Source organism: Xiphophorus hellerii, chromosome 20 (genome assembly GCF_003331165.1).
Source record: "Xiphophorus hellerii strain 12219 chromosome 20, Xiphophorus_hellerii-4.1, whole genome shotgun sequence".
NCBI lineage: Eukaryota > Metazoa > Chordata > Actinopteri > Cyprinodontiformes > Poeciliidae > Xiphophorus > Xiphophorus hellerii.
Window position 1 is genome coordinate 25625076 of NC_045691.1, and position 14786 is coordinate 25639861.

Genomic DNA, 14786 nt, shown 5'->3' on the forward strand with positions numbered 1-14786 from the left:
AGTATACCGACCTACCTTGTTGTGGATGCGTCTCCTCTTTCTCCAATATGTAAATTCGTGCATTTCTTGTTAGTAGTTGCAGTACGTCAGCAGGTGTGTGTGTCCTAATGTGTGTGAAATGGGAATCCTTAATTTGCATTTGCTGTTTTTTAAAAGATCCAATTTAGGATTGGGTTTGCAAATTAGCCCATGGCTAGAAAACCTCCGTACAAAAACAATGGATCTTTGTTTTCATCATGTAACGTTGTTTGCTGTGCTGTCCCTAATTAAATAAACTTGAACTGATTCAGCGGTTGACCAGACTCGGATGATTTTTAGCTTCTTTGTTTTCAGCCAGTTGGACATGCAGAAGTCCAATCCTTTTCCGATCGCCGAACATAATGAAACCAAACAACTGCAAAGTTGCGACAACCACTTTAATCTTCATTGCTGGAAGAGCGCCCAAAGTTATCTGTTGTTGGTATAAGTGGGTTTAAAATTGAAGTCACAGAAAGAATAAATACTAAAAAGCTCCTTAAAAAAAGCATAGTGCATTTTCTAACTGTTGAGAAATGAGGTGAGAACAAGTGAGAGAGAGAGAGAAAGCAAGACAAGAAGGATGAACGTATCACAGCAAAGTTGCTCTGTTTCATCTTGAAACAGGCTGGATGTGTACTGTTCCAGTAGGCGTCTCTAGGGAATACAATAGGGTTGTTTTAGTAATGCTAAGCTTGCTAATCGCTTATATATGGTGCTGGAATATCAGCTCTGTAAATGTTTTCTTTATTTCTAACTACTGGTAAAACCCCGTTTGAAGAAGCATTGATGTGTGAAGCTGTATTTTTTCAGCCACTTCACCAGAATGACTTCAGCAGGTGCTAATCATTTTACTCCATAATGTGGCACGTTTGCAGTTCTTGTTGTTTTGGCTTGAAAAGGAACCATCAAACACAGAACATCAATCTGTCTCCACGTGTTGTTGTTTCATCAAATCGGCAAAGAGGCTGAACGACCGGGGGTCGACTTCAGCAGCCAGCAGAGAGACTGAATGTAAATCAACGTTGCTGAGTTTTCGTTTTGTTTTGCTTCTGTTCTCTGTCTGCTATGAAAGATGCTGGGTTTGGAAATGTTGGCCGTCTTTTGGAAATCTCACAATTAAGGAAAGGCTCTTTTTTCTCTAAGGAAAATACAAACAGTTGCTGATGTTTACAGCTACATTAACCACGTAAATTGCTAACATAAGACGCTGAAGGCATCCTTAAAATAAACAAACACTGTAATCCTGACGTAGTCTCTGCTTCTAATAGAAATTATTAATGACTGCTCACAGGAGGAAGGCTAGAAATTAACATTTGCTTTGTTTAGAAATAGTTTTTAAAGAGAAATCGGCTTTACCAAAACCAGAGGTCACAAATCAGTCACATATTTCTGATCACTACATCTGTTATAAAGCTGTTATAAATCTGTAAAAAAAAAAAAAAATCCTTTCATGGAGAAATTACTTCATTTCAGAACAAACATCCAGCTTCAAAACCTCTTTTTTTGCCAACACTTACAGAGCTTACTGTCAGTTATATTCAGATAGACACATGCAGCAGCTGTGGACCTGACAGCGTGATTATTTGCATGCCCCAACCCCCCCTCCCCACACACCTGTAGGTGACTTTCAAAGCAGCAGGTGGTGTGAGCTTGTCACGGGTGGTTGGCTTGGCTGCGACTCCCATTCCGCTGAATTCTTCGCCGTCGTCTCCGGCGGCTGCGCCTCTCCACCTGTCTCTGGTCCAGCTGGCGTTCCCGGATCCCAGGGGCCTGTAGCCCTCGTCCAAGTCGACGGCGTACAGATCTCCATCCAGCTCGAACGAGACGGAGCGCGCCCAGCGCTTCCTGGTCACGGCCTTACTGGACTTTATCTCTGCAGAATAGAAAAGAGATTCATTTGATTGACAGAAGACAGTCTGAGCACTTTTGATCAGAGTCGATGCATTTTACAAACATCATATATACCGAATTTGTTTCTTTGGAATGATTTAGGACTCGAGTGATTTCTCAACTCTACCACTTGGTGGCAGCACTGCCACATGCCTCTGAAGTCATGAAAACCTGGTTGTTTTAATGTCAGATTGTAGACCTGCTGCTTCCTTTTCAGGCACAGAAGACGTGTATTTCTGATGAATTCATGGTGTAATAATACTTATTGGGACAGCAGAACAGTCAAGTGAGATAAAGAACTCACTCTTTTTGTTTAGGAGTCTCTTCTTCTTAAGGACAGACATTTTGAACCCCCCGTCGCCGCAGTGACAGTCGTCAAAGTTTGAGGTGACAGACATGGTAGAGGGACTGCTGGCCATCAGAGCCTGCATGCGAGGGGCAAACAGACCCGCCATGCCTTTACACTTATACAGCCTCAGCTTGCCCGTCGGATCCTCCACACACTGCCACTTCTGGAACAAAACCAAAAAAGGAAAGGGAAATGTATTTAAGGGAGTTCTATTAAACAAAATGTACATTTTACACATTTTTATATTTCCCTTTGGGTCTCTGCTGCTCCTAAAAACAGCCAGTCATGTTTTGGCAATAAGTTGATGCTTTTTGGTGTCTGGAAAATGAGCCGTTTCAAAAACCTCCCGATTGTTGAGTCACACCGAGTCATTACCGAGCAATCCAAGCAGGTAAGAGCAGCGCAGCTGGTTTTACTCTTTATGGGCTGTACAATGGCTGCTGGAAAATGCAAGTGTTTTGTTGTTGACTTACCATCCAGAAACCGCTTGCTGCTTCTGGTTTTCGTTGTGTATCTGTTTGCAGCCATTTTCACATGCAATTGTTAACATTGAGTTTGCTGGGCATGGCCAGCAGCAGCTTATTTGGATTTAAAGTGACAAGAGGCCCTAAAACAGATCACTCTGAAAGGAGCTCAGGATGCAACTGAGCAGATTAAAATCTCATTATCTAAGAAAGATTTTGTGCAAAAAAAATGTAATAAACATGCTTTGCATATTCATTGCGTTCTATCCTAACCTGTGTAACAGTTCACCTTTAATGATATAGCACTACATATTTTTCCAGATCACGAACAAATCTCAAAGATGTTTGAAAAAAATGATATCCCGACTCAGTCCTCTTTGTTTATAAAGAAATTAGATGCTATTTTCAAATGCATCCCTGAGCTTACAGTGACTGCACGTCACAGTACGTTCACAGATGGCAAATTACTATCCTGCCATGGCAACACAGTTTGCTGTTTTTTTTGCTGGAAACTGAATAGCCTCCCCTTCTTGGCTCATACAGGTCAGGTACCTGTCCCGGTTGTTGGCATGAAGTCTGATATTCTGCTTTCTGGCACAAGTCCTTCACCCTCTGGTATTTTGGCAGAAAGTTTTCCTCCTGGGCCATTTCCTTCCCATCGGCTCTCTTGTGTGGAGGCTTCCTGAAAGAACAGACAGAACATTGACAGGGAGGCCGATGCTGCCAGAACACGGCGCCTTGAATGAGAATGCGTCTTACAAAAAGGTCAATCAATAAAACATACCCCCTCTCCACCAGGAAGGAGTCTCTCCATGTTTTCCCCTTCCTGTTCAACTGGAACCTGAGAAATCAGTAAAAAAGAGAAAAAAAACCAGACTGTGATATTTGCAGTGAGCAAACATCTGCGCCATTTCGAAATGCCACGCTCCCTTAAAAGATAATGATGCTGTACCTCTATGTTTGAATTGTGAATATCATTATGTACGACAAAGCGCTTCGTTATGGTAAAAAAAAAAAAAATTCTAGCTCAATCCCCATTTGACTCGGTCTGTTTCACCCTTCCCTTTTCTAAATGTCGTCCAGGAACCGTCGATGGAATGCTGAGACGCCGAGCGTGTTCACCTGTTCATTGGTCGATCCGAGGCCAGAAGTTTCAGGATGGACTTGCCGTCCATTTCGGCAGGAATATCGACGCCTGCCATCTCCAGCATAGTCGGTGCCAGGTCAACGTTCAACACGATGTGAGGATTTCTGCCAAGAAACAGGAAACTCAACGTGATCATCATAATGTTGTTTCCCACCGCCCCCAACAACATATATGGGAAATATTGCAAAAGTACCCATAATGCTTTGAAATATTTCACATTCTGTCGCAATAAAACAACACATTTGTTTTATTGGGGTTGTATGTGATAGACTATTGCAATATAGTGGATAATTGTGAAGATGAAGGAAAAGGATATAGTTTTTATCACATTTTGAAAGTAAAACATTATGAAAAGTTTTGTGTGCTTTTTCAATGCCTTAGTTAATTTTTGGTATCAGAATAAAGCAGGCGGAGTACATATGCATGTCACACTGAGAGTTTGGTTGTATCTAATTACATTTAGTTATATAAACATGAATAACGTTTTGGAAATATATATATGTTTAGGAGTATTGTCACTAGGCTGTACTTTTTCCTTTTAGTACTTCTCATGTAAAACATACTACAAAATAACAAAATCAGAAAGAACAAAAGTGTTTCAAGTAAAGTTACTTCATAGTAAAGTTAGGTAATTTTATTTATAAAGCACATTTTCAGCAACAAGGCAGTTCAAAGTGCTTTACATGAATTAGAAGGAAATACAAACAAAACAACAAAAATAAAAGAAAGAGAAAAAGGTAAAAGTATAAAACTACATGTTGGTTCCCCGTGTTTGATAGGAATAAGTAATTTATAAACTAGTAGGGGTTTCTCTGCATTCTCGCTCTGATAAAACTAGATGCTGGTTCTTTATGTTTGGTAAGGTTAGCGAGTATCGCTGCTTTTAATTATTGCTACTTTTAATTAGATAAAATTTCTGAATACTGACTTCAGACCAGCTTGTTTTAACCAAAAATGCACCAGACTCACAGACACACCTGCGGTTTTTGAAAGTTTCATATTGAAAAAATTTGATTTGCAAACATTTTTCTTCTTTCTGATTTTGTTATGTTGTAGTTATGTTTTTACATGAATTATTTAAATTTTGGTCTGTTTGATGATGTATTTTTAAAATATTAAATGGTTGACGTCAGGGATCAGATACTCGGTACATTTTTTACCCTTGAGTAGTTTCTTGGACGGCTACTTTTTACTTTTACTTCAGTAAAAATATGTTGAAGTTGTTCTGCTCTTACTTGAGCACAATTTCTAGGTCCTCTCCTCACCTCTGGCCTTTTCTTTGAGATTTATTTGTACAGAACTTTGAAAATTGTGTATCATTTCCCTTCCACTTTACAACTATGTACTTTTTTTCTAATCCATCACATAAAATCCCAACAAAATATTAACATAAAATGTGAGAAAAAGAGAAATTATCACTAATTAGTTGACTTCTTTCTTGCACCAGACTTCATTCTGGGGTATCAGAATAAAAAGATCATAATTCAAATTCACAGTACCCATAATGCTTTGAAATATTTCACATTCTGTCACAATAAAACAACACATTTGTTTTATTGGGGTTGTATGTGATAAACTATTGCAATATAGTGGATAATTGTGAAGATGAAGGAAAAGGATATAATTTTTATCACATTTTGAAAGTAAAACATTATGAAAAGTTTTGTGTGCTTTTTCAATGCCTTAGTTAAATCATCAGGTTTAATCAAACCTGTTAAATCATAAATCATGCACTACTTCCTGCCAGTTTATCAAATATGATCCTAATAAAACACGTCAAAGACTGAGATTTCAACATGATACAATGTGATCATACGCAAAAGAGTGAGGACTTTAGTACAGCAAAGTGACTAATTTTGCAGTCAGGAAAATGAGCATGGTAGGAGAAATACTCACGTAGTGCCTTGCTCCACATTAGGCCCCCGTATGTAGAACGGCACGCGAATATCGAACTCGTAGGGCATTGATTTGCCCTTTACCAGCCCAAACTGACCGATATGATAGCCGTGATCCGAGGTGTAAATGAGGTAGGTGTTGTCCAGTTCTCCCGTCTCCACCAGCATGTTGTACACCTACGGGGAGACGCAACTCATTGAGCAGGCACACGGGGTGGAAAAGAACAAAAAGAAAAAAGTTACACTTTTTGTTTGATAGCTCAAATCCCTTGTGCCAGTTTCAAGGAAAAGGAGATTGAACAATTTACCAAGTGTGTCAGTGAATTCATTACCCCAGTCCCAGTCAGAACAAGCACAGATCTCCCAGGACCGCCAGCTGTCAGACGGGCGGTACGTGTGCGTCCATGTTTAAGGGTTGATGTGTGTTTAAAGCCTCTGTCTGGCTCACTGCGTACCTTTTGCACACTATCGTCCACGGACAGCAGCGTCTGCATCCTCCTGCGCTGGAGCATGTTGGTGAACTGCATGTGGACAGGCTTCATTGGGCCAGTGTAGCGCAGGATCCAGTGCTTGTCTGGGTTGGGAGCATAGTTGTAGCTCGGCGTTCTTTGGAGGGAGGAAAAAAAGAAGAAGAAAATAATGAGCTACAAATGATCAACTACTAAAACTCTCCATTATTGACAAGGATTTCATATTAAAAATGTGTTGTTTATACAGACGGCACGATTTAAGGTAAATGCTATATCTCCAAGCTATCGTAAAATGTTTATGGTTCTGTTGTGCAGACGCAGCATCTTTTTCTGCTGGCGAAGCCTAATGACTTTCCAGAATCGAAAGACAACCATTTATTCAGTGTTATAACGAATCTTATATAAGCAATGTAAAAATGCTAACGTGCTAATCAATACGGTTGCGCATTTTAATGAAAATTTAACTCCGCTCCATGTTGACATTTAATAAGTTGGAAATAATAAGTGCCAAAGAGCTAACGGGAATAAATGCTAAGGTGGACTGATTGGAAGTAAAAAAAAAAAAAAAAAAAAAAAAGTATCACTGTTTTTTTTTCTTCTGTAAGTCAAATAGATTGTAAAGTTCAGGACAAAAAGAAACGGAGAAATAAAAAAGGACTTTGCAGCATCAAAAACTCAAGGGGGAGCGCATTTATGGAGAAGCAGCAATTAAAAGTTTCCACAAAGACACGGAGGTTGAATCTTCTGAGTCTTCTCTGTACAAAGCCAGTGTGGTACAGGTTAATGATGCTGGAGGGATTAGATGAAGCAGTACGGGTTTGAGGGGAGGGTGGGCCAAGGGAGGGAATAGTAACTACAATCTCATTACTGGCCTTGGATCCTTCTCTGGAGGCCAATAGTGGGTTTACTATTAGCCAGCAGCTATAAAGAGGCAGTCAGAGGTACAGAAGGTCAGAAAAATAACAAACAAGAGGCTCGAATGAAAGAGGTACGCGGTTGTTCATATGCACGACGAAATCATTACCTACGCATTAAAAGTACATCATTTATTCCAATTTGTGATCATAGCTGGCAAAACAGTACAAATTAACAATACTAACATGAACACTCGAGCCAAACAAACTGGAGCAAAAGAAGAAAAAAAAATAAAAACGCTGGCTGTGCATGCAGAGGCACCAATGCTGCCAACAGCCTACTGTAAGCAGTGGAAGATGACATCCAGCTCAGATTATAAAATTTGTATTATTCTGGGTCATATGAGAAGAAACGTGAACACAGGGATGAGTCATTTGTTACCAAACGGCAGTGAAAAAGTAAAGATGTACCGTGTACTTGTCATCTTTGTCCCACAGAGATCACACAAATTCTCCACGATGAAAAAAAACAAAAACTTTTTGTTCAAACACCTTGCAGTTTAATTGAGCATGAATAGTGAGAGAAATACAGAACCTTGCGAAAGCTGTCGACCCCTTAAACATCCTTACATTTTGTCGTGCTACAATAATGGTTTTTGATGCATTTTTTAAAGGATTGTAGTTGATGGACCAAAACAAAGTACAACAGAACTATAAGGTGGAAGAATTATGAGCACTGGTTGCGCCACACACTTTTTTTTTATCTAAAAAACTGTGTTGTGATTTGATAACCCCTATTACACTGACACCATAACTGAAATCCACTGCAAACAATTGACTTAAGAAGTCACCAAATTAATACTCAACCGGACGCGACATCGCCCTGAAAGAGACCTTTCAGTTCCCAAATCTCATTTTCCCTCTTCCTGGTTGGAAAAACAAACAGGAAAGCTTTCCAAATTCAGAGTGAAAAAGCTGGATATTTCTTCCCCAAATCGACCTCAAAATCCAATATGGCTGCCGTAAATGGCTTATTTGTACTCTGTTGATAAATGGTTTTAATTAATAAAGTCAAGAGGAATCCATTGTTATTTCTCGTGATGTTAGCAGCAAGTTGATCAAAAGTAAACAAAGATGCTCTCTCCAGATCAGATGCAAGGTTTTGGTTTGCTGTCATCCATTTTGTACCAGTCAGTGGTACTTGTACCATAGTTTAAGAGCAATGGGTTTAGATCAAAGTGCATTCATCTGTCAGAAAGACCCAGCTAAAGACCAGGCAAAAATCTAATTAAGAGCTTGTTGAAAGACTTTTACTTTTTGCTAATGTTTTCCCTGCAATCTGACTGATCTACTAGCCTACAAACATGAATTTACAAAGTGTTGATTCTGGGATGCTGAATACAAACAGGCGCAGCATGCAAGTTTTCATTTGTTCAATTATTTTGAATACAAGTACTGTACATTTCCTTACACATAACAATTGACTTTTTTTTGCTGATGTATCCCAACTGTTCCCAAACTTTCAAGCTTCTGTGTCTTACATGTGCTGAGAGGCGTTGGGAAAGGCAGCGCTGTACTGCGGGGCGGAGTCCTCTGGACCGTGCGGAGCCACATGGCTCAGGACCATCAGGACCGGCCGGTGAGGGTAAATCCTCTTGGACATCCGGAAGTAGTTGATGCTGTTGTTGGTGATGATATCCGTCAGGTAGTCCTGTGGAACAAGCAATTATTGCCCACCAGGCACTCAGCAGTCAATGACAATAGAGCAGATGTCAAAGCGTATGTTGCTATGTTGGGTCAGTGTCAAATACTAATAAATCCCGTTTTTTACTTTCTCAAACTGATGAGACTCGTTCGATCAATCCACTGCTTGTATTAGCAGGAGTATAGCAGGGTATGCATCATGTACACATTTGGTTAAATTATTGATTTTATTTTAATTCTACACAGTTTCTGCAATAGTTCACATATTTGTAAATGAGGTAAAGAATTTTGAGAAGGCTTAATAGAGGAGCGATGCTGTGATGACTTCCTGAAGGAGGAGTTTCAGTTTTTAAAGAGAACTTTAAGGGTTTACAATTTGGAAGTATGATATTTTATTATGGTATTTTTATAACAACTGAAGTCAACCTAGTTAACTGATTATGCTATAAAATGGCACTGTGTGCCTGGAAAACACAAAATATGGCCCCTTTAATATAATGTCGCCTCACCTTTTAGGAGCTATAAAAGATGCAACTACTCAGGGAAAGTATTTTAGTGTTATTATGGGAATTTTGGACTATTCCTCTGAAACCCATTTGTGAGGTCATACACTGATGCGGGACATGGTTGATGGTTTCCATTTTAATTTGAGGTGATCTATAAAGTTGAGGACTTTGTACAGCTCAACCAGAGTTTTCCCTCACTAAATTCGTTTCTTGACAAATCTTTCTTTGTGTGCTGGTAGGCAGTAATGTTGGAGCAGGAAGGGGCCGTTCCCACACTGTTCCCACAAAGCTAAGACCTTGAAATTGTCCAAATTATCTTTGTATGCTGAAGAATTAATGGTTCCACTCACCGGAGTTAAGGAACTGAACACAACACCAAAAACGACGGCCCCATATCATTATCCTCTTTTCACCAAACTTAACATAATGCAGTCAGGTAAGTGCCGTTCCTCTGACCAATGTCAAACCAGGACTCCTCCATTAGATTGTCGGACTGACAGGAAAGAACGCCACTCCATTGTTGTGGAATCTAGATGTAATGTCCTTTACACCACTGCATCTAATTATTCGTCTTACACCTTGAAATATAAAACTTGGATGTAGCCGCTTTCCCAATGGAAACTCCTTCCCCAAAGCTCTCTATGCGCCTTTCTTGAGCTGATCTGAGAACCATGTGAAGCTGTTTACTCTGCAGAAAGTGATCTCTAGGCACTAAGCAACTTATCACCCTTTGACCCCGCTCTCTGATTATACATATCCTAGGACTTCATCGCTGATTAGTAAACATTCTTTTTTAATTTTTTAATTTTTATTAAGGTTTTATTGGCTCTAGTGGCCTTTATTTGATAGTTAATTGACAGGAAACAGGAAAGGGAAAAAGGGTAATGAGAGAATGACAGGAAAGAGGGTAATGAGAGAAGGGGGAAGACATGCGGCAAAGGTCGCCAGGCCGGGAATTGAACCTGCAATAGGACTAAGGCCTCCTTATGTGGGTTGTGTTTAACCCCAGCGCCACCACATTACATCCCTGATTGGTAAACATTCTAACACATGAATTCAATGATTTGAGTGGACAACCCAATACTGTGTGTCTAGTAACAATAATCTCTAAATGTGAAGTGCTTAAAATTTATACTATAATAACTAATTTTCTAAAGTAGGAAATTGTTTGGGGGCATTTAAAGAAGTAATGGAATATCAATACCTTTGGGTAGTCGCTGCTGTGTTTCTCCCGTACTCCATTTCTGCAGAGGGTGTAGTTGTAGAAGCGGGAGTTTTTCACCAGCGCCACCCATTCCTTCCAGCCAGGTGGCACATAGGAGCCATTGTACTCGTTCAGATACTTTCCGAAGAACGCTGGGTGAAGAATCGGGAGCAAAGACATTAAAGATCTTTTTTGCTCGAGTTCTCAGGACTTCGATAAAAACGTGAAGGCTGTCACGAAAGTACCGACCCGTTCTGTAGCCGGAGTTGTTGAGGTGCACGGCGAACGTGTGCGGCTCGTGGTGCGCCTGCCACGAGGGCGAGGAGCAGTTCTCGTTGTTGGTGTAAGTGTGGTGGTTGTGCACGTACTTCCCCGTCAGGATGGAGGAGCGGGATGGGCAGCACATGGGGGTGGTGGAGAAAGCGTTTGAGAAATGTGTGCCTCCCTTCTCCATGATGTGGCGAGTTTTGTTCATGGACTGCATTGAGCCTGAGAGAGCGGGGATGTAGAGAGGAAGAGAGAAAAAAAGAGGATTTAATATTGGGGCAGGGCTGGGAGGGTTACATTCAAAGGCTAACAACTGGAATATAAAGAACTCAAGGTGAGAATTTTTCATTTTTTTAATCTGGAAATTCTAGAAGCACAGCTGGGAAAATGTAAATATACACTTACAGGAGAGGGTAAAAATAATAGGAATAAAATTGGAGAGGAAAAAAAAAGTGCTGGACTTAAATGGGGAAATAAATCTTTTTGGTAAAGTGTGACCCATTTAGATTTCTGTGTACCAAAGGCTTTTCAGACTGATGGTGATTGTTTGGGGAAACAGATGCTTGACCATAAATTCCTCCTTCAATGGCTGCCTTCTCACTGCCATCACATGAGGACAAAAGATGTCACAGAGGCCATTATGCCGCTACTCCAATCCAATATGTTGCTAAAGGACTCAAGCGGTTAAGGAGATGGCCAGAGTTTGGCAATCAGACAATGGAAGCTATGGGCTGACCTTAATTCATGTCAGAAACGGAGCTGGCAAAGGGGAGAAACATGACTTGGACTGAGCCAGCTGTTACGTTGCCAGGGAGCGGCTTAGGTTGGTTTTCTCTTACAAATGTTGTCCGACTGACATGGACAGAATATCTAAAATAACGGAACAAAAGCAAAGACAGAATTATATGTACACATTATAGATTTCCTCTTTTTACTTCCTTTATTTGTGCTTGAAGGTTTCAGATTGTAAAGCAGATTTTCTGAACCAGAAAAAGATGTAAGAGTAAATGCTTCATCTTATTTATGAAGATGAATAGCTATTCAAAACAACCTGCTGGGATACAGAATAGTAATTGCTCCTAATTCTGATAACTGGTTGTGGCAAATTTGGCAACAATCACTGTCAATCAGTCTTTTCCTGTAAGGTGGAGGAATGTTGGCCCAGTGTTCTTTGCAGATCTGTTTAAATCCAGTCACACTGGAGGGTTTCTGGAGCATGAACAGCCTGTTTCAGGTCAGATCACAGCATCTCAATGAGATTTTAGTACAGACTTTGGCTAGCCTACTTCAAAATCCTTCATTTGATGATTTCTACCCGTTCACAGGTGGACTTGGTGGTGTGCTGTGGATCAATCGATTTTCTGCATAATCTAGGTCTAGCTTGTGCTTAAGGTCTTTCTGTGAGGATTTTGTGGTAAAGAGCATAATTCATGATTCTATCAAGATGTTTTCCAGGTTCTGAGGCTTTTACACTTACACCACTGTCCGCATGACGTTCAGTTGGTGAATATTTTTTCTTTTTTTGACAGATCTGACAAGGTTGCACGCCTTGCTGTCCACAGAATGGTTTCCCAAGACTCTTGGCGATCATCAATGTGAGACAGGCCTTTATGTTTGTTTTGCTCAGCAGTGATTTTCATCTTTAACCCAAAGAGACCTATGCTGCTCAAGACTTTGTTCTTTGTAATTTTGTGACTTTCTGGATGAGTCTTCAATGATTTCTTGGAGTGCATCTGGTAAACTGGCCACTCCTGAGAAGGTTCGTCATTGTTCCATGTTTTCTCCGTTTGTGGATAATCATTTTCCAGGCTGATGGAAGTCTGATGATGACTTTTCTTAATCATAGACTTATGATTAAGAAATCATAAGTTTAAATCAGGGGAAGATGTGCTGCTTTTAAGATCACATCCTACAAGCATATTCATGTTGTTAAAGAGGCTTTGTTGAGATGAAACAGGCCTGGGAGTTGTTGGTGAAACTAAACTAGAAATGTGGGTAATTGCATTAATTTCTTGATTTTACACAAGGTGGGCTATTACAAAATAAACAAAAACACAAAAAACGTGAAAACAGGAGAACTCTGTAAGCGGGTAAATAGTTTTTCCACAGAACTGTACAACCACAGAAGTCATCTTACCCAGTTCTATATCCTGATCATCTGTGAGAATAAGAATGATGTTGGGCCGGACGTTTCTCATCTGGCGGTCCCTCTGCAAGCGAGACCTGAGGCGAAACCCAGACAGGTAGCTGGAGCCCTGCGCCTCAGAAGTAACTCCCACCAAGACAAGTAGGAGAAGAAGAGGGGGAACGGCAGGGTGTCGTCGCCCTGCCATCTTTTCAGCTTACAGCACAGCCTCAGTCCTTCATTCACCACACGGGGAGTCGACAGATCTCTCTGTAGCCTGTGAAACAGAACACAGGAGGACTCTGATAAGAACAAAACATTTAAAACCAACGAACACACACACACGCACACAAGGAAAAAATTAGCAGATGCAAGCCATACGCAGCCATTACAGGGTGTTCTTCCGTTCAAATGCACCCGATTGGGCTGAGCTCAGCTCGTTAATCAATCATTAATGATGCATTAGAGTGGTGTCATTGGCTGGTTGTAATGATCGCTGGTGATGAGCACATGGCTGCCAGGCTGGGGCTAATGGGCCTGGGACTCGGGCCAGCTCAAGACTCACCTCTCCCTGAGAGGGTTTTGTGGACAGGAGGGATGAAGGGCGGTGTGGGGTCAGGAGGAGGGGTGGAGGTGAAGGAGTAACAGGAGGAGAAAAGCAGGACAGATTGTGAGAAGGGAGGAAAAAGTTTACAAATGCTAATTTTAAGTACCAGCAAGTAATCAGTTTACGTAAAAAAGGAAATATTTGTGAACATTAAAGCATAAAAATTATATCTGTAATTGAAACCAAGCTCAATACAAACACTCTCATAATATGTTAAGAAAGTGACAAATTCTTATTATGTAAAGTCAGCAAAACTGTTTAATCCCACCACCAAAAATTGTTGCCAGTTTTGAAAAAAATTTTAAAAAATTTACTGCTGGAATCTCTAAAAATGTTGTTTTGGCTTTGGGCAGCTAACTGAAGTTACAAAATAAAACGGGTTGTCGACTGTGAGCAATATCAATTTCATGTTTCTCTTTGCTGGAGCTAAATGTCTAAATCGAGTACAAGAACAAGCGAATAAAATACTTTAACAAACAAATATTGCTAAAATATTTTGTACATATATTCTTTAAAAGGGTTTTCCAATAATATATAGTGAGAATTTGATATCTGCAGGCATTTTTTGATTGTAAGAAGTGTAAATGTAAGCCTGGCTAGCCGCTAGCATACCACATAGACAGCGCTATGCTAGGTACCTAACGTTTGGGTGTGCGCTGTATTTATCTGGAGTTTTTTTTTTTTTTTTTACACAATTCTTAAAATATCAGATGTTTTAGATTTTCTAGACTTGACAGAACCCAAGAATAATGTGTGCTACATCACTGTTATTCCCACAGTTGAAAAAGATGCACCGGAAAGTGATTGTTCAGGGAGCATAAAGGCGAAACAAGTCTATTTTCCTGCTAGACTCCTGAATGGTGAAGCAGAAGTGACCTACATGGAAGATAAGGAAGATGTTACAAGTATTTTTTTTAATGAATTACATGTAGTATGATGTAGTGTTCAAATATAAAACAAGAACCTGCCTTTCCAGTGTTCATCGGCTGCTGAAATCAATGCCTCGCATTAACACACTTTTTAAATAAGCTGTTATTTTGGTGCTTCACACAATTCAATGGGTAACTGACAGCAAAAAAAGGAAGCTCAAATGTTGTGTCTAATTAATGATGACACATAGCTGGAGCCGCGACACGGCCCAGTGACCGCAGCTACAAGCGCAGTTAACATCATGCAGCATCTGCGTGTCTGCTGAGCTGTTCCGCTGTCATGGAGAGGGGAGGGTCTGGATATTTTGTGTGTGTGTGTGTATGAGAGACTTTCGCATTCCTTCTCTCGCACATTGA

At 40.3% G+C, this 14786-nt stretch overlaps 1 protein-coding gene across 5 annotated transcripts in view; it reads right to left on the reverse strand.

The window, feature by feature from the left end:
- The window catches only part of sulf2a (sulfatase 2a), a 53792-nt gene that overhangs the window by 5342 nt on the left and 33664 nt on the right, over positions 1–14786 (reverse strand). For all 5 annotated transcript variants that reach the window (XM_032549887.1, XM_032549885.1, XM_032549888.1 and 2 more), the window contains 11 exons: positions 12906–13170; positions 10751–10990; positions 10502–10653; positions 8629–8798; positions 6219–6369; positions 5765–5940; positions 3844–3972; positions 3506–3562; positions 3274–3403; positions 2213–2420; positions 1633–1891 (listed from right to left, as the gene is read on the reverse strand). In XM_032549887.1, the coding sequence (XP_032405778.1) occupies positions 1633–1891; positions 2213–2420; positions 3274–3403; positions 3506–3562; positions 3844–3972; positions 5765–5940; positions 6219–6369; positions 8629–8798; positions 10502–10653; positions 10751–10990; positions 12906–13101 (1868 nt within the window). In that variant the 5' untranslated portion in view covers positions 13102–13170. The remainder of the gene's footprint in view (positions 1–1632; positions 1892–2212; positions 2421–3273; positions 3404–3505; positions 3563–3843; positions 3973–5764; positions 5941–6218; positions 6370–8628; positions 8799–10501; positions 10654–10750; positions 10991–12905; positions 13171–14786) is intronic.